General features: G+C 46.7%; 1 protein-coding gene across 1 annotated transcript; it reads left to right on the top strand.

Moving 5' to 3' along the window:
• Positions 1-2193: 2193 nt before the first annotated feature.
• On the top strand, positions 2194-16162 carry ORAI2 (ORAI calcium release-activated calcium modulator 2). The gene is given in 3 exon segments (XM_030186033.1): positions 2194-2374; positions 2377-2417; positions 15614-16162. Coding segments are annotated over 3 exon segments (771 nt in total).
• The last annotated feature ends 2044 nt before the right edge of the window (positions 16163-18206 follow it).

Genomic DNA, 18206 nt, shown 5'->3' on the forward strand with positions numbered 1-18206 from the left:
GCACCACAGATCAATGAACGAGATAATATCAAACAATCAATCAAAAGGGAGCTCTCACTGTCCAGAGAATGCTTTGCATACTGCTTTCCCCTTCCAATTAGCTGATGGGCTGCAGGAGAAGGGGGCTGGTGGTGCTACTGTAGCAGCTCCACGGCTGTCATCAGCCCAGGTCATGTGTACCTCCTTCCCCGGTCACATGACCTGCAGCATCTTTTCTTTTGGGATTTCTTTCTTTCCAATATGGCAAACGAGCAGGGATACAGCAGGGCCTGATTGCTGTCACACTGGAAGAGCTGCTGCTCCAGAGAAGGGTGGGGGAGACTAAGCGAACGGCAGAGGGCACTGCTGGTAAGTTATGGGGTCATCATCCATCCATCCTCCTGACCAAGACTGGAAGGAAATGCAGGCTAAGGATGAGGGGCACAGGCTGCTTCGCTCACTGAGATACAGGCGGTTCCTGCAGGCTCTGATCCTGTGCAAGCTTGTGCAGCATGGACAGGGATAACTGCACAGATGGGATGATCTTTTCCTGTTTTCCTATGCTTTATGCTTACCAGATGCCTACATTTCAGTAGGATTTTGCCTTTGTTCCCACCCCCCTCCATCTTGTCACTTATTTATTAGGATTATTTCTGTACCTATCTGTGTCCTGCTGGTGCTGGAGAAAAGGAAATGCGAGAAAATTGAAAAAAAGATGCTCCGTTGTACTTATGGGAAGTGTCTTGTATTACTCTTGCAATCCAGTATTCATCATTGCTTTAAACTGCAGCTGGGCTTGCGAATCATTGCAGGCTTTGAGCAAAATTAAAACTTGCTTTGAGGTGACTTTGCAAATATTTTTAAGAACATTAGGGGTTACAGCACTTCTATTTTTAAAAATCTTTTTATTGGCCTCGCTGTGTTTTTTTCTAGCAAAAAAGGTGCTGGTACTCAAATGCTAGGCCACCCTTCAGGAGTGGGGTGATCACTGAGGGATCCACCTCATAATAGCCAGGCCCCCTGCAACCAGTCACAGAACCTATGACAAGGCAGAATTGATGTTTAGAGCCTGAGCTCTATCATTAAAACCTGGGGACCATGGGTCAATTTTAGCAGCCAGTGGAAAAGGTGCCAGTACTCAGTACCCCCAAGTACCCCCTCACCCTCCTGGCTGACTGTGTATTCGACATTACAAGTGCAGATCTAGATTAGCATTTCAAGTGCTTTGAACTATGGATATGGTACAATATAAATTCTTAAATCAGCCAATCAATCTCCTTACCCCAGACAGTCCAATCTTCATCTAACCCTGAGCCCTTCTGGTAAGACTCTCTCACATTTTGGGGGGGCAAAGGGGAGGCACGAGCCTGAACCTTAGGGTCACTTCAAGCCAGTTCTCATAAGAACATAAGCGTTTGCCATACTGGGACAGATTGAAGAACCATCAAGCCCAGTATCCTGTTTCCAACAGTGGCCAATCCAGCTCACAAGCACCTGGCAAAATCCCCAAACAGTACAATACATTTTACGCTGCTTATCCTAGAAATACTGTCAAATCAAAGGTGGCTGATCTCTACAAATTATCAAATAAATAACAAGTACCGTTACTGTTTAGAGTAACGTGACGCTACTCAGATGTGCGAACGTGTGGCCACTGCCAATGGAGTAGGAGTCTCATATTCTTCCACAGCTGATTTCACATCACCCTACGGTGAGTCTTAGCTTCCGTGTACTTTTGTAATCATTGACTCGCCTTCCCCCTCCTATTACTAATGCTATCTAATGGCCACTGTTGTAATACATTCTATGAACGCACTCTGGAGTGGCCTTATCTATGTCATAACAACATCGATGGCTGCGCTCTACTTATCTGTGTCGACTGGCATGCCCTGTTTCCCCGACAGGTGCCTGTTTCGCAAAAACGCTTTGTCAAGGGGAGATAATAGCCCGGACCGCTTCACCTCACTAGCGCCGTAACGGATGGCGTACAGATGGTGCTAGCTACACCTTTCATGGCCACGTATGAAAAATTACCCATACTTCAGCACGAGTCATCTCTGAAACAGGCTTTCCAGTTAGAAGAACCAGAACTGATCTGAAGATCACTAAAAAAAAATTGTTGTTTTATTTAATTAGGGCATGGATGTTGATGCTTAAATGCTGCTCTTTTATCTGCTCTGTCTTGTATCCTTTCCCAGTTGTCTAGTGTTCACCATGAGTGGTGAGTTGAATGTCCCGGTGGGATCCACCACACCTGTCTGCTCCGAGCGTGGAAACAAGGGCATGGATTATAGAGACTGGGTGAGGCGCAGTTACTTAGAGCTGGTTACTTCCAATCATCACTCTGTCCAGGCTCTCTCCTGGAGGAAACTCTACCTCAGCAGGGCGAAGCTTAAGCTTCCAGTCGCACGTCAGCCTTGCTCTCTGGGTTTGCCATGGTAAGTACTAACGTTTTAATATTTAATGGGCCAAACCTGTGATTTACCTTAGACACATGCTAGAACCTCCTGAAAGTACCGTGGAATTAACGCTAACACCCTCTGAGGGTCGCATTTTTATATCGTTAGGACACCTGTTAGCTGATGAAAGAGGAGCACAGGAACTTGCTTTTAAGGGAATTGTTTCCAGCTGTCATCTCACGGAGCTGGTTCCTGTAATAGTTAACATACATAATAAGAATTCAGGCTCAAGGATGTTATTACCAACCCTTCCACAAACCAGAACTCTCCTGGATCTAACTTAACCACTTTTGAATTAGGCATAGAGGGGAATAATCGAAAGTCGCCGGCGATCTATTTTGGCGGCGGCGCAACAGCCGGCCGGAATTGTATTTTCAAAAAAGATGGCCGGCCATCTTTTTTTTCGATAATACGGTGTGGGCCGGCGAAATGCCTTGGATCTCACCGGGTTTGAGATCGCCACTCTTGTTTTTCCGCGATAATGGAAAAAACTGCCGGCGATCTCAAACCCGGCGAAATCCAAGGCATTTGGCCGTGGGAGGAGTCAGCATTTGTAGTGCAATGGTCCCCCTCACATGCCAGGACACCAACCGGGCACCCTAGGGGACACTTCAAACATCTTTTATAAACAACCAAATTAGCTTCCAGGTGCATAGCACCCTTCCCTTGTGTGCTGAGTCCCCTAAATCCCCTCCAAAACCCACTGCTCACAAGTGTGCACCATTACCCTAGCCCTAAGGGCTGAAGGGGGGGCACCTACATGTGGGTACAGTGGGTTTTGGGGGGTTTGGGAGGGCTCAACATTACCCACCACAAGTGAAACAGGTAGGGGGGGGGGGGGGATGGGCCCGGCTCTGCCTTTCTGCAGTCCACTGCAACCAACAACAACTGTTCCAGGGACCTGCATACTGCTGTCAGGGTGCTGGGTATGACATTTGAGGCTGGCATACAGGCTGGCAAAAAAGGTTTGTATTTTAATAATTTTAGTGTGGGAGGGGGTTGGCGACCACTGGGGGAGTAAGGGGAGGTCATCCCCCATTCTCTCCGGTGGTCATCTGGTCAGTTGGGGCACCTTTTTGAGGACTGGTCGTGAAAATAAAAGGACCAAGTAAACCCGGCGAAATACTGCTTATCGCCGGGATTTATTTTTCCATTATCCGCGAAAGCCGGCCATCTGGTAGCCACGCCCAAGCCTGCCCATGTCCCACCTTTGCTTCGCCGCCAACACGCCCCTTTGAACTTTCGCCGGCGCGGCGAAGGGAAAGCGGCGAAGCTATCACAAATGTAGCTTTCGATTATACGCTTTTCGCCGCTTTTGCGACATCGCCGGCCATATCCCGATTTGTGTCGGGAAATAGCCGGCGATTACTTTCGATTATAAGCTGGATAGCCACTTCTGAGACAGTGGGCCAGATGTTCAAAAGGATTTATCTGCAAAATGGCACCTGCTACCTGGATAATTGCCATAGGCAGCCCTATCTGTGGATATTCAGAAGCATCCTTACAGAGTGACCTTGGCACTGGATAGTGCCAGGATGGAGCGAGGGTGAAGCAGTAAGTTATCCAGTGTGTGGCAATATTCAGACCACTATCTAGATAGTTAGGACAGGAAAACTGCTGTCCTAACTTTATTTGGATAGGTATCTGGAGAGTAATTTGAACACTACCTACTACTCAGTTCTGTAGTGCTACTAGACATATGCAGTGCTGTACATATTATGGGGCCCTTTTACGAAGCGGCAGGGCTTACTGCACACTATTCTTGGACTACCGCTAACCCAACGAGGCCACTGGCAGTAGTTCTGGGTCAAGCGTGTGCCATTTCTGGGAAGTGGTTAGCGCAGCAGTAACCCGGTGGTAATCAGGTGTCAGGCTGGTTGTGAGCCCTTGAGCCTAGGCCTAGTATAGCTTTTAGGCCAAGGCCTAGGATGGACCAAACAGGTACCATACGTCACCTCAGCTACCAAGCCCTGCACACACACGCAGCAACCAACTTGCACCTACAGAAAAGGGAAGATAGGGCAATCAGGCGGGCCTCACGGCCTATCGAGAACCAATTCACTCAGAATTCAAGCATGCAGGCCTCACAGCCTAACTGGAACCGACTCATACTTAGGGAGGGGAGAAAGAGACTAAACGAGGGGTCCCCCATGGGGACCAGAGCACCAGCAACACCCTTGGTGCTGGTAATCAAAGAGAAAGGGAAGCATACACAGAAACACGTCAAGCCATAGACCACCACACACAAAGAAGATGAGGGACTGTAATTTAAGACTGTAGGCAGAGACCCTCAGCAGACAGGGAAGGGAAAAGTCTGCAAAATGGAGTGTGGAGCCTAACACACACACCGAGCACAGAAAGGGACAGTGCTCTGTAATACAGGAAATAGTACAGCAAAAAGAATAAAAACAGTCACAAGGGAAAGACTGCTCCAAACACACTGCTGCCAGAGGCAGGCAATATACTGCAGTCAAAGGGTTAACCAGGCTCTGAACACACAGCTGCCGGAGGGGAGGAAGGAAGACTACAGACAAGGGTTAACTTAAACACAAGGAAGAACAAACAAACAACAACCCCACGGAGAGAAACAAAGAGTCCCCAAGCTGATACAAGATCACAGCAGAATACAACCACATCACAAAGGGAACTCCGAAGGAAGGGGAAGCTAAACAAACAAACAGGAACCAGACAAGGTAGGAACTCACCACACAGCACCAGGGCCAAACAGACGAGGAATCCCAGGTGCAGAGTAGAGAGAGGTAATTAGACACACACTAAGAGCAGCAGGCAGACAGAGACAGAGCAACAGAAAAGTACAAGCAAGAAAAGGAGTAACAAACTCCACGAGAGCACAGAGCTAACAGCTCAGACGGAGCACAGGTAAGGCTTCAGCAAGATAGGGACATCAGTTCAGCCCCTGACGGACCAATCAGGAGTGATTCCAAGCATTCCCGTCTGACTAGCAGAATTCTAACAGAATCATAACATCAGGCATCGCTGTGCATTGCCTGGTTACTGCTGGGTTACCACGGGAGCCCTTACCGCCACCTCAATGGGTGATCTTACTGCATGGTCGTTTTTTGTGAAAGGGCCCTGGTGTGCAGGAAAAATGGCCCCTGTTGCTACCGCAGGGCTCTTTTCCCTGGAGCTTGGTAAAAGGACACCTGTATTCAGGTACTTTTCTCTTTCCTTAGAGGGCTCACAATCTAAGTTTTTGTAGCTGTGGCAATGGAGGGTTAATTGACTTGCCCAAGGTCACGAGGAGCTGCAGTGGGAATCGAACCCCGGTTGCCAGGATCAAAGTCTGCTACACTAAACATGAAGCCACTCCTCCACTGAGCGGCCACACCTGCCACTCTACCCAGATATTCGGTGCCTGCTAGATATCTGGATAGTGGCACTGAATATCCATGTTTAATTTAAGCAGTATGGCAGGTGTTTAGAAAACACGCCGACTCTGATAGCTGAATATTGACCCAAATATGTTTTCATTGGGTCTGTGTACCACATTCATCTGTGAACACCTTTCACCCTCACAGACTGCAGCCCATGTTGCTACAACTGTTTGACTTTCACAGTCTGTTATGTCGACGGTATGTAGGCATTCCCAGCCACATTCAGGGTCATTGACCATTAGAAGGTAGTGATCGATCTAAACTCTGTTGAAATTGCTGGGAGAGTATTTTATTTTTGTTACATTTGTACCCTGCGCTTTCCCACTCATGGCAGGCTCAATGCGGCTTACATGGGGCAATGGAGGGTTCAGTGACTTGCCCAGAGTCACAAGGAGCTGCTTGTGCCTGAAGTGGGAATCGAACTCAGTTCCTCAGGACCAAAGTCCACCACCCTAACCACTAGACCACTCCTCCACTGTTGCTACTATTTGAGATTCTACATGGAATGTTGCTATTCCAACATTCTATGTAGAAGTCGGCCCTTGCAGATCACCAATGTGGCCGCGCAGGCTTCTGCTTCTGTGAGTCTGACGTCCTGCACGTGCAGGACGTCAGACTCACAGAAACAGAAGCCTGCGCGGCCTTCTACATGGAATGTTGCTAGTGGAATAGCAACATTCCATGTAGAATCTCCAATAGTAGCAACATTCCATGTAGAGTCTCCAATAGTTTGCGAGTAGAATCTCCAATATCAACATTCCATGTAGAATCTCCAATAGTAGCAACATTCCATGTAGAATCTCCAATAGTATCTATTTTATTTTTGTTACATTTGTACCCTGCGCTTTCCCACTCATGGCAGGCTCAATGTGGCTTACATGGGGCAATGGAGGGTTAAGTGACTTGCCCAGAGTCACAAGGAGCTGCCTGTGCCTGAAGTGGGAATCGAACTCAGTTCCCCAGAACCAAAGTCCACCACCCTAACCACTAGGCCACATTGGATTGGCTTTTCTAAAAAATAGAAGTTACCCAAAGTCACAAGGAATGGAAAATGTTTCCCAAATTGGTTGTGGTGTCCCCCAAGGCTCTTTCTTTATGTAATATTTTCTTCATTTCACTGGGTAATGAATGTAAATCACCGTGTGTTTCTTATTTGATTTATGCTGGTGATGTGCAGATAACATTTCCATTTGATACAGCTATTCAGGCTCTTTTCAATCACATAACATTGTTTTTTGAAAATTTCAAATTGGATGGCTTAAATTCTGAAAAAACTATGCTACTCTGTGTGAGTAGGAAAGCATCTTACTCTCCCAATCAAGATCCTACATTAGAGAGTAAACCAATTAAACGACAGTCTGCAGTTTGAAGTCTACAAGTTCAAATTGATTCTGAGCGGAATTACATGCCTAGCTCAAACCCACGCCCCTGTTCCACCCCAGAACGCCCAGGACCCTCCCATAAATTGTAGGTGCAGATCCCACGCTTAATTTATGTGCGTGAGTCCCAATAAAATCAAATTAGTGCCAATAAATGATTGTTACAAAGCCAATTATTGGCACTAATTAGCTTATTTAATTAAATAGTGTGCAGAAATTGGGAATGCGCCTAAATTTGCACGCAAAATGTTTGGTGACTTTTACAGAATCAGGGGGTTAACTTCTTCAGTATTTAGCAAATTAAAGAGACCTTTTACTAACTGTAGTAAAAAGTGGCCGATTTTTCTGATTTAATAGCCATGTGCTAATGCTGTCCGTACTACATAACATGATTGGTTATGTCATTAAATAGAAATATAAATGTGTACATTACGGCATATGATTGGTTTTGTCGTTAAACAGAAACACAAACGTGTACGAGCCAGCACAAACTCATTTATCTTTGCCAGTTTGGAAATACAAACATATATTTTCCTGCTATTGTCAAAGAGACTGTTATTCCTTGCCAGTTCAGCTTTTTTGGTGGGACCTGAAGAGGAGGGCTGTTCAGTTGCAGCAATTTGCTAAAACCTAAATGTAGTTAGTAGCAGGTGTACATTCTGGTGTCATCTGTTTGGACATCGAAGTTTTTTCCCTTTCTGAAATGGGGAATAAACGTGCATCTTCTAGGCACAACCTGTCCTGCCCAAAACATGCCCAAACCATGCCCCCTTGCCAGATGCATGCACTTAGGTGTTTGATGTGTATATTTCGGCTTTGTAAAATGGGAACTGAGACATTTACACAAGATAAGTACGCATTATCTCTTGTAGTTAAGATCTTGGGGGGGATACACTGATCAAACTCTCACTCTCTGTTTTGAAACGCTTGAATTTAAGACGAATACAAAACTTTTGAATCTGAACAGTTTAGACTATTGATGCAGGCTCTACTTCTATCTAAGGTCAATTATTGTAGCCTCATATATTTGGATATACCAAGACATACTATCTGAAAATTACAACCCATCCAAAATACTGCTATAAGTGATTTTTTTTTTTCTCTGCAGAAGCAGGATAGGATTTCTTTATGTTTTGTTGAGCTTCTCTGGTTGCCAGGATCTTGTTCACGTTTTCTTGCTTAGCGTACAAGATTCTTGTTAGCCCTGTGGTTCCCAAACCCGGTCCTGGAGGCACCTCAGCCAGTGAGGTTTTCAGGTACCCACAATGAAAATTCATGAGAGAGATTTGCATGCAGATTTCTTACATGAATATTCATTGTGAGTATCCTGAAAACCTGACTGGCCGAGGTGCTTCCAGGACCAGGTTTGGGAACTACTGTGTTATCCCATTTAGGCCAATAATAGAGTCAGAAGGTCCTGTCTTGCCCTTCATTAAGGGAATAAAGAGATTTACATTGTACAATAGACTTTTAGCCGTTCAAGCACCAAAATTATGGAAGAGTCTGTATATCCTTGTCTTAATTTTCAGTTACATTTTCTCTTATTTAAGAGAAATCTAAAGACTATACTTTTCAGAAGATTTGCATAATGTAGGTTCCCAAATCCCAAGAGACCGACTTGGCTTCTTTTAAGATGTAAACCACTTAGAATCTGGTGGTAGAAGTGGTATAAAAGCAGTGTGTAATGTAGTCTAATAAACATTTAAGTACCAGTTTATGCATATACCAAACCCAAATAGCCCTTCTAAATGACCATTTGAATTGCTCAATAATGTGGAATAAGAGGACCTTCATAAATAGAGAGAGCAGACTCAAGGTTCGCCACAAACAGATTTATTGAACATTGGCCCGACTTAGCCAGGTTTCGGCACTTATGTCTTCATCAGGGGTCAACAAGATCTTCTCCTTCATATAAAAGCAAGAGGCACAAATAATCAGTGTATCTAGCGTAGCCGCTGGACATTCGCACACTAAGGACTAGATTCTATCACGCCCACGCCTAAACATTTGGTGCTATAAAGTAAGCCTTAATTTAGGTGTACTTTATAAAATAAGCCTAAATTTCCACATGGTTTATAGAATACGCTGAGCACAGGTCCACGTGACTAAATTTAATCACGGGCAGTTACGCCAAGTAAAAACTGGTGTAAATTGACAGTGCCTAAATCAGTGGCGTAGCTACGTGGGGCCACGGGGGCCTGGGCCCCCATAGATTTGGCCCTGGACCCCCCTGCCGACGACCCTCTCAACCCCCTTCGCCCCGTTGCTGTGGGCTACCTTTGCCGGCGGGAGACCCCAACCCCCACCAACCGAGGTCCTCTTCTTCCGGTGCAAGGCTTCGTTCTTCTGTGAGTCTGACGTCCTGCACGTACAACATAGGAACGTGCAGGATGTCAGGACTCACAGAAACAGAATTCAGATCAGCGAATGCGCCGGACTCGGAGACCGGTGCTGAAGGGGACTTCGGCTGGCGGGGGGGGGGGGGGGGGTTGGGGACCCCTGCCAGCAAAGGTACCTGGCGGTGGTGAGATGGCAGCGGAAGGGGGGGGGTCAAAAGGGACGGGGGTTGGGCGGCAGTGCCGGGGGGGGGGCAAAAGTGGCAGGGTTGGCGGTGCCGGGGGGGGGGGGGGGAAGGCTAAAATGTGCCCATCACCTCGGGCTCTGGACCCCTCTCCCGCCGAAGTCCGGCTACGCCCCTGCCTGCAAAGACTAAATCTAAATTGCAGGTAGTCCAGAACTGTGTAGCAGTGGTTCTGGAAGGTCTAAGAAGGGTCTAAGTGCTACACAGGCTGTATTGACTTCCATTGTGACCTAGGCTAGATTTCAGGGCCTTTTGAACGTTGAGGAGCAATTGTCCTGTCCCCATGTTTGAGACAGAGGTTGGATTGGCGCAGGCTGGGCCAGAGGCATAGATCAAGCCAGCAAAGCTTATTAAATATTCCCATAGTGCAAGAGAATTCTTGCCTCACCAATTTGCTTCATTTTTTGAAGGCATGAATAAACGTGTGGATAAAGGGGAGCCGGTTGTTGTAGTGGGTTTAGATTTTCAGAAAGCTTTTGATAAAGTTCCTCATGAGAGACTCTTGAGAAAATTAAAGAGCGATGGGATAGGAGGCAAGGTTCTGGTGTGGATTAGGAATTGGTTGATGGACAGAAAACAGAGGGCAGTGTTAAATGGCCATTTCTCTCAATGGAGGAGAGTGAACAGTGGAGTGCTGCAGGGATCTGTACTGGGACCGGTGTTATTTAATATATTTATAAGTGATTTGGAAATTGGAACATCAAGCTTAACTGAGATTGGATAGCAGAGCCGGTAGTGGGAGGCGGGGATAGTGCGGGGCAGACTTATAGGGTCTGTGCCAGACCCGGTGGTTGGGAGGCGGGGCTGGTGGTTGAGAGGCGGGGATAGTGCTGGGCAGACTTATTCGGTCTGTGCCAGACCCGGTGGTTGGGAGGCGGGGATAGTGCTGGGCAGACTTATACGGTCTGTGCCAGACCCGGTGGTTGGGAGGCGGGGCTGGTGGTTGGGAGGCGGGGATAGTGCTGGGCAGACTTATTCGGTCTGTGCCAGACCCGGTGGTTGGGAGGCGGGGATAGTGCTGGGCAGACTTATACGGTCTGTGCCAGAGCCGGTGGTGGGAGGCAGGGATAGTGCTGGGCAGACTTATACGGTCTGTGCCAGACCCGGTGGTTGGGAGGCGGGGCTGGTGGTTGGGAAGCAGGGATAGTGCTGGGCAGACTTATTCGGTCTGTGCCAGACCCGGTGGTTGGGAGGCGGGGCTGGTGGTTGGGAGGCGGGGATAGTGCTGGGCAGACTTATACGGTCTGTGCCAGAGCCGGTGGTGGGAGGCAGGGATAGTGCTGGGCAGACTTATACGGTCTGTGCCCTGAAGAGCACAGGTACAAATCAAAGTAGGGTATACACAAAAGTAGCACACATGAGTTGTCTTGTTGGGCAGACTGGATGGACCGTGCAGGTCTTTTTCTGCCGTCATCTACTATGTTACTATGTAAGTGAGGTGATTACATTTGCAGATGACACAAAGCTATTCAAAGTTGTTAAAACACATGTGAACTGTGAAACATTGCAGGAGGACCGTAGGAAATGGGCATCCAAATGGCAGATGAAATTTATATGTGCACAAATGCAAATAATGCACATTAGGAAGAATAACCCAAATCATAGTTACTTGATGCTATGGTCCACCTTGGGGGTCAGCACCCAAGAAAAAGAATGTAATACCATTTGTAATCCTGTACCCGGAAATGGCGATCGCCATCACGGCAAAATGTAAGCCACATTGAGCCTGCAAATAGGTGGGAAAATGTGGGATACAAATGTTACAAATAATAAATAATAATAATAATAATAATCTAGGTGTTTTTATAGACAATACGCTGAAATCTTCTGCCCAGTGTGCGGCGGAGGCCAAAAAAACATACAGGATGCTAGGAATTATTAGGAAAGGGATGCAAAATAAGACCAAGAATACTATAATGCCTTTGTATCTCTAACATAGTAACATAGTAGATGACGGCAGAAGAAGACCTGCATGGTCCATCCACTCTGCCCAAGACAAACTCCTATGTGTATACCTTACCTTGAATTTGTACCTGTCCTTTTCAGGGCACAGACCATATAAGTCTGCCCAGCAGTATTTCCCGCCGCCCAACCACCAGTCCCGCCTCCCATCACCGGCTCTGGTACAGACCGTATAAGTCTGCCCTCCCCTATCCTCGCCTCCCAACCACCACCCCCTCTTCCCCCCACCTGCTCCGCCACCCAATTTCAGCTCTCTCCATGGTGCGTCCTCACCTTGAGTATTGCGTTCAGTTCTGGTCACCGTATCTCAAAAAAGATATAGCAGAATTAGAAAAGGTTCAAAGAAGATCGACCAAAATGATAAACGGGATGAAAGTGCTCCCAAATGAAGAAAGGCTAAAGAGGTTAGGGCTCTTCAGCTTGGAAAAGAGACGTCTGAGAGGGGATATGATTGAGGTCTATAAAATCCTGAGTGGTGTAGAATGAGTAAAAGTGAATCGATGTTTTACTCTTTCAAAAAGTACAAAGACCAGGGAAACTCGATGAAGTTACATGGAAATACTTTTACAACAAATAGGAGGAAATATTTTTTTCACTCAGTGAATAGTTAAGCTCTGGAACTCGTTGTCAGAGGATGTGGCAACAGCAGTTAGTGTGTCTGGGTTTAAAAAAGGTTTGGACAAATTCCTGGAGGAAAAGTCCATAGTCTGCTTTTGAGACAGACATGGGGAAGCCACTGCTTGCCTTGGGATCGGTAGCATAGAATTTTGCTACTATCTGGGTTTCTGCCAGGTACTTGTGACCTGGATAGCGGGGATGGGATGACTTCCCTATGAAGAAAGACTAAGGAGGCTAGGGCTATTCAGCTTGGAGAAGAGACGGCTGAGGGGAGACATGATAGAGGTATATAAAATAATGAGTGGAGTGGAACAGGTGGATGTGAAGCGTCTGTTCACGCTTTCCAAAAATACTAGGACTAGGGGGCATGCGATTAAACTACAGTGTAGTAAATTTAAAACAAATCTGAGAAAATTTTTCTTCACCCAACGTGTAATTAAACTCTGGAATTCATTGCCGGAAAATGTGGTGAAGGCGGTTAGCTTAGCAGAGTTTAAAAAGGGGTTGGACGGTTTCCTAAAGGACAAGTCCATAAACCGCTACTAAACGGACTTGGAAAAATCCAAAATTCCAGGAATAACATGTATAGAATGTTTGTACGTTTGGGAAGCTTGCCAGGTGCCCTTGGCCTGGATTGGCCGCTGTCGTGGACAGGATGCTGGGCTCGATGGACCCTTGGTCTTTTCCCAGTATGGCATTACTTATGTACTTATGGATTGCCCACTGTTGGAAACAGGATACTGGGCTAGATGGATCATTTGGTCTGACCCAGTATGACTATTCTTTTATGAGGCAATGGACTTGCTGTAGAGCAGGGTTTCTCTACCCAGTCCTCGGGACACACCTAGCCAGTCAAGTTTTCAGGATACCTACAATGAATATGCATGAGACAGAATTACATACAGTGGCTGTAGATGCAAGTTTATCCCATGTACATTCATTTTGGGTATCCTGAAAACCAAAACCTGACTGGCTTGTTGTGTCCCGAGGATTGGGTTGGGAAGTCTTGTTGTAGAGAGAACGTTTTCTCATGAACTCCACTTACACATTCAAATACCGTATCTCTAGATTTTAGATGAGAAGCTACTTCACCTTTGGATCTTTCTGCATGACTTTTAATCAGCTTTGTTAGTATGGTTTGCTTCTAGCTTTAGAATAGACATGGGCGTTGTTTTTGATGGTTAGGTTATTTTGACATGTGGCTGCGGATTGTAAAATCTATCTGGCCAGTAATGATAAATTATTTAGCAGCAGTGCTTTGAATGGGGGAGGGGGAAAGAATGGGGCGGCTGCCCTGGGCATCACACTACTGCCCCCCCAACTCTAATGTGAGCAGCCCACAGAACAAACAGAAAAGTTAAGAGCTGCCCCCTCCTCCCAAGTGGCCCTTGCAGAACTTAAGGAAACTCATTACTGAAGCTTCTACGATCTCCAGTGTCCCTTCATTGCCAGCCAAAAGTGCAAAGGAGGGAATGAAAATGAGAAGTGTGCCTACATCCACAGTATACAGGTGCAGAACTTGGTTGCAAGCAGCTGTCTTTGGGATACTTAGACATACGTTTGTTGAACCAGCAGGCTTGAATGCTACTTGCTTCTCAGTGAGCATGTAGTCAGTGGTGTAGCTACAGGTGGGCCTGGGTAGGCTGTGGCCCACCCAATTTAGACTCAAGCCCACCCAAAATTGTGGCACTATTGCTGTGGCTGGTGGGAATCCCCAAACCCCACCATCCAGTGGCGATCCTAGGTCGGTTGTCACCCGGGGCGGATCGCCGCTGTGCACCCCCCCCCCCCCCCCCAGGGTGCAGCGGTGTCCATCCCCCCAAGGTGCAGCATGACACCCCTCTCCCCAGCGCATCAAGTCCCCCCCCCCCCCAGGTGCATTCTTGGCTGCTGGAGGGTGCAGAGAGCAGCCGTGCGCCTGTCGGCTCCACTGGCTCCCTGCTCCCTCTGCCCCGGAACAGGAAGTAACCTGTTCCGGGGCAGAGGGAGCAGGGAACCAGCGGAGCCGACAGGCGCACGGCTGCTCTCTGCACCCTCCAGCAGCGTGCACCCGGGGCGGGCTGCCCCCACCGCCCCACCCTTGCTATGCCGCTGCCATCTAAAGATTTCCTCCTCCTCAGGCAGCCAATGCTCTGCCAAACGGCAGCTGGCACACCGGCCCCTCTGCACATTCTCACTTTTCACCCATGCAGAAGCACTCAGCAGTGGCGTCAGCTCAAGCCAAGTGCTCTTAGCTGCTGTTTGGAAGAGCACTAGCTGCCCGAGGAGGAAGAAATCTTCAGCTAGTGCGGTTTGGGGATCCCCAGGAGCTCTGGTATTTAATATTTTGTGTTTGAGGGTAGGGGGAGAGGCAGAATGCAGAGAGCAGAGTGGAAGCGGGCCAGGAAGGGCTGAATTCCATGCCCATCCATTTTGGGGTCTGGCCCACCCAAAATTGGCTGTCTACGCCCCTGCTTGTAGTGCTGTACAGCCAGGGTGACATGACTCAAGGACTATGCTAGTAGAAAGGGGGCGGCCAGGTTTCCAGGAGAGAGGCATGGGAAACTCAGGGATTATGGATTTCGAGTCATGCTGCTTCAGTCAATTAGTTAATCTATAAGGTGCTATCAGCCTCTTTGTCATTTTTGCTCCTTTTGAGAATTGGCTACAGTAAGTTTGTTTTTATGCAACCTACTGCTTTCTATCTAAGAGAGGAACATCATGATGGTATGAGGGTAGAAACCATTCATTAATTCTATACAGGGAAAGAGGAGACAATCCAGTTGCATTGTATATAATTATGCAACTCCTTTTCAAACACTGTGTGCATTGTAATAATAAGGTTCCTTCACTATCACAGAAGACTATTTGTTATAATGCTACTGAGAATAAAATGGCAGATGTTTCACTCAGGCAAAGGGCTAAAGGGAAATATCCTCTGAGGCTGAATCCTTCAGCTCCACTGGAACAGATTTCCAGTGGATGTGGTAGAAGCCAACACAGAGACCATTCAACACCCCTGAGAGAGTGACAATGGGACCCTAACGTCTGGGCATAGGAGGGACTGGACCAGCGATAGAACAGGATCCGTGGCAGAACCTAATTCTGATACAAATGACCAAACCGGGGGAATCAATTGGTCCTTCTCTGTTGCATTGTGTGATAATTCTGTGTTCCACTCTGGAGCCAGCAGGAGGCGCTCTTCCAGCACAGCAAATATTTTAATGATTTCTTCTCTCTGTTATTTTATACCCCTCCCAGGTTGCCATGGTGGAGATACAGTTAGAGATGCAATATAAGTACCCACCACTCCTGCTCATTGCTTTTAGTGCTTGTACCACAGTGCTGGTGGCTGTCCATCTGTTTGCACTTCTCATCAGTACGTGCATACTGCCTAATGTGGAGGCCGTGAGCAACATCCACAACCTGAACTCAGTCAACGAGTCTCCCCACGATCGGATGCACCTCTATATCGAGCTGGCATGGGGCTTCTCTACAGCTCTGGGAATCCTTCTGTTCCTAGCGGAGGTCGTTCTCCTGTGCTGGATCAAATTCCTACCGATAGATTCTGTGCGTATGAGAAACGAGACAAGTTCAGCCCGAGAGCCACGTGGGCACGCCGGGTGGCAAGCAGCCTTAATTTCCACCATCATTATGGTGCCCGTGGGCCTCATATTTGTGGTCTTCACCATTCATTTCTACCATTCTTTAGTGAGGCACAAAACAGAACGCCATAAGCGGGAGATAGAAGAACTCCACAAACTGAAGGTGCAGTTGGACGGGCATGACAGGGGCTTACAGATGGTGTGAGGGCACGATGGCATCACAGCACTGGATGGTGAACACTAATATGCTAAGGGTAAAGACAGAGTCTTTGACTAAGAGATGCTGGTGGAAGAAGCTTTTTCTTTATCAACTGCATTACTGGTGCATTTGCACAATTTTTGAGATATTGACCAATTGCGATAATCCTGCACAATTTTGTCCTCAAACTGCAATAATCCTGCACCCACTCTTGGCACAATGGCGGCATGGATTATACATGGAAATTATAAATACTTTCTACACACCAGTATTTCTTTAGGGTTTATCATGCAACTGCCTGAAGTCATTTTGGCTTTCCAGCACTAGCAACTGATCCTCCATGTCTGTGTAAGAACATTGCTAAACGTACATTTTAATGTTAAAAAAAAGTGTATTCTTCTGACAGACAACTTAGCAAAGGAGTACAGACGTTACCGTTTCTATTGCCATCAATGGAGCCATTGGTCAACCATGTGATTATCTTTACAAGTCAATGAGATAAAATATGAAATGAATTCTGGGAAATAACTGTCACTTTAATTTTAGACCCCATGGCTGCATGGTCTTATATTGTATTCTGCTCACAATGGGAGAAGAGACATAATCGTTGATCATTAGATGAAGGGGCCTTTAACATGGAGGTAAGAATATTTTTTTTTACTACTGCTCACAGTGGGGTCCTTTCTTAAGGCACACTAACAGATGTGCATACTAATGATTAGCATGTGCTAAATGTCATGTAGCCCATAGGAGTGGCCTAGTGGTTAGAGCACTGGTCTTGCAATCCAGAGGTGGCTGGTTCAAATCCCACTGCTGCTCCTTGTGATCTTGGGCAAGTCACTTAACCCTCCATTGCCTCAGGTACAAACTTAGATTGTGAGCCCTCCTGGGACAGAGAAATATCCAGTGTACCTGAATGTAACTCACCTTGAGCTACTACTGAAAAAGGTATGAGCAAAATCTAAATAAATATTTGAGATTCTAGATGGAATGTTGCTATTCCACGAGCAACATTCCATGTAGAAGCCTACCCTTGCACATCAGCAACACGGCTGCGCAGGCTTCTCTTTCTGTGAGTCTGACGTCCTGCACATACGTGCAGGACGTCAGACTCACAGAAACAGAAGCCTGCGCAGTCGCATTGCTGATCTGCAAGGGCAGGCTTCTACATGGAATGTTGCTAGTGGAGGAGTAGCCAAGTTGAGTTTGATTCCCACTGCAGCTCCTTGTGACTCTGGGCAAGTCACTTAACCCTCCATTGCCTCAGGTACAAACTTAGATTGTGAGCCCTCCTGGGACAGAGAAATATCCAGAGTACCTGAATGTAACTCACCTTGAGATACTACTGAAAAAGGTGTGAGCAAAATCTAAATAAATGGGCTAATCATTAGCATGCACTAAATCTATTAGTCTGCCTTAGTAAAAGGACCCCAATATCTTTTTAATTGAATTTATGATGTACACATGCACTGTAACTTGTCAGTTCTTTTCGTGAAGCCAGACAGCTGCTTATAGGCACAGCAGAAATGGAGGGAAGAATGACGAAAACTGGATAAGCCTTTAATCTATCTTGTGGCACATTAGATTCTGTTAATAGTCCATATTCTGCACCTCAAGTCATGTTCAGATCAGGTAGGCAGTGCTACAAACCCTGAAGTGTTTCAGTCACAGTTGTAAGGTTGTCACAACATCTCCATAGGTAAGCATGGGTTGTAGTGATGTCAGCGGTTTATCCAGAGAATGCTGCTGGACCTGGTGCTGGTCTATCAAAGGAAATCCCTTAATTTTCCATTCTTCCCTCACCAAGGCCAGGGACAGGCTTGAGTTACAAATCTCCAGAAAGGTTGTTGGCCACATGCAGTTTACAGGTGGAACTTGGCTGCGGCTGAACTTACTGAATTTGTATCCAACATATGCGTCAATAATGACAATATCATTATGATTAGAGATATCAATTCACATCTTGAAAATGCTACTAATCTACATACTACACCATTCCTTGATTTCCTTAATGTCTGGCAGTTCTCACTCTTCAATGGAATGTCCTCCC

This window comes from Microcaecilia unicolor, chromosome 13, assembly GCF_901765095.1.
Source record: "Microcaecilia unicolor chromosome 13, aMicUni1.1, whole genome shotgun sequence".
NCBI classification, from domain to species: Eukaryota; Metazoa; Chordata; class Amphibia; order Gymnophiona; family Siphonopidae; genus Microcaecilia; species Microcaecilia unicolor.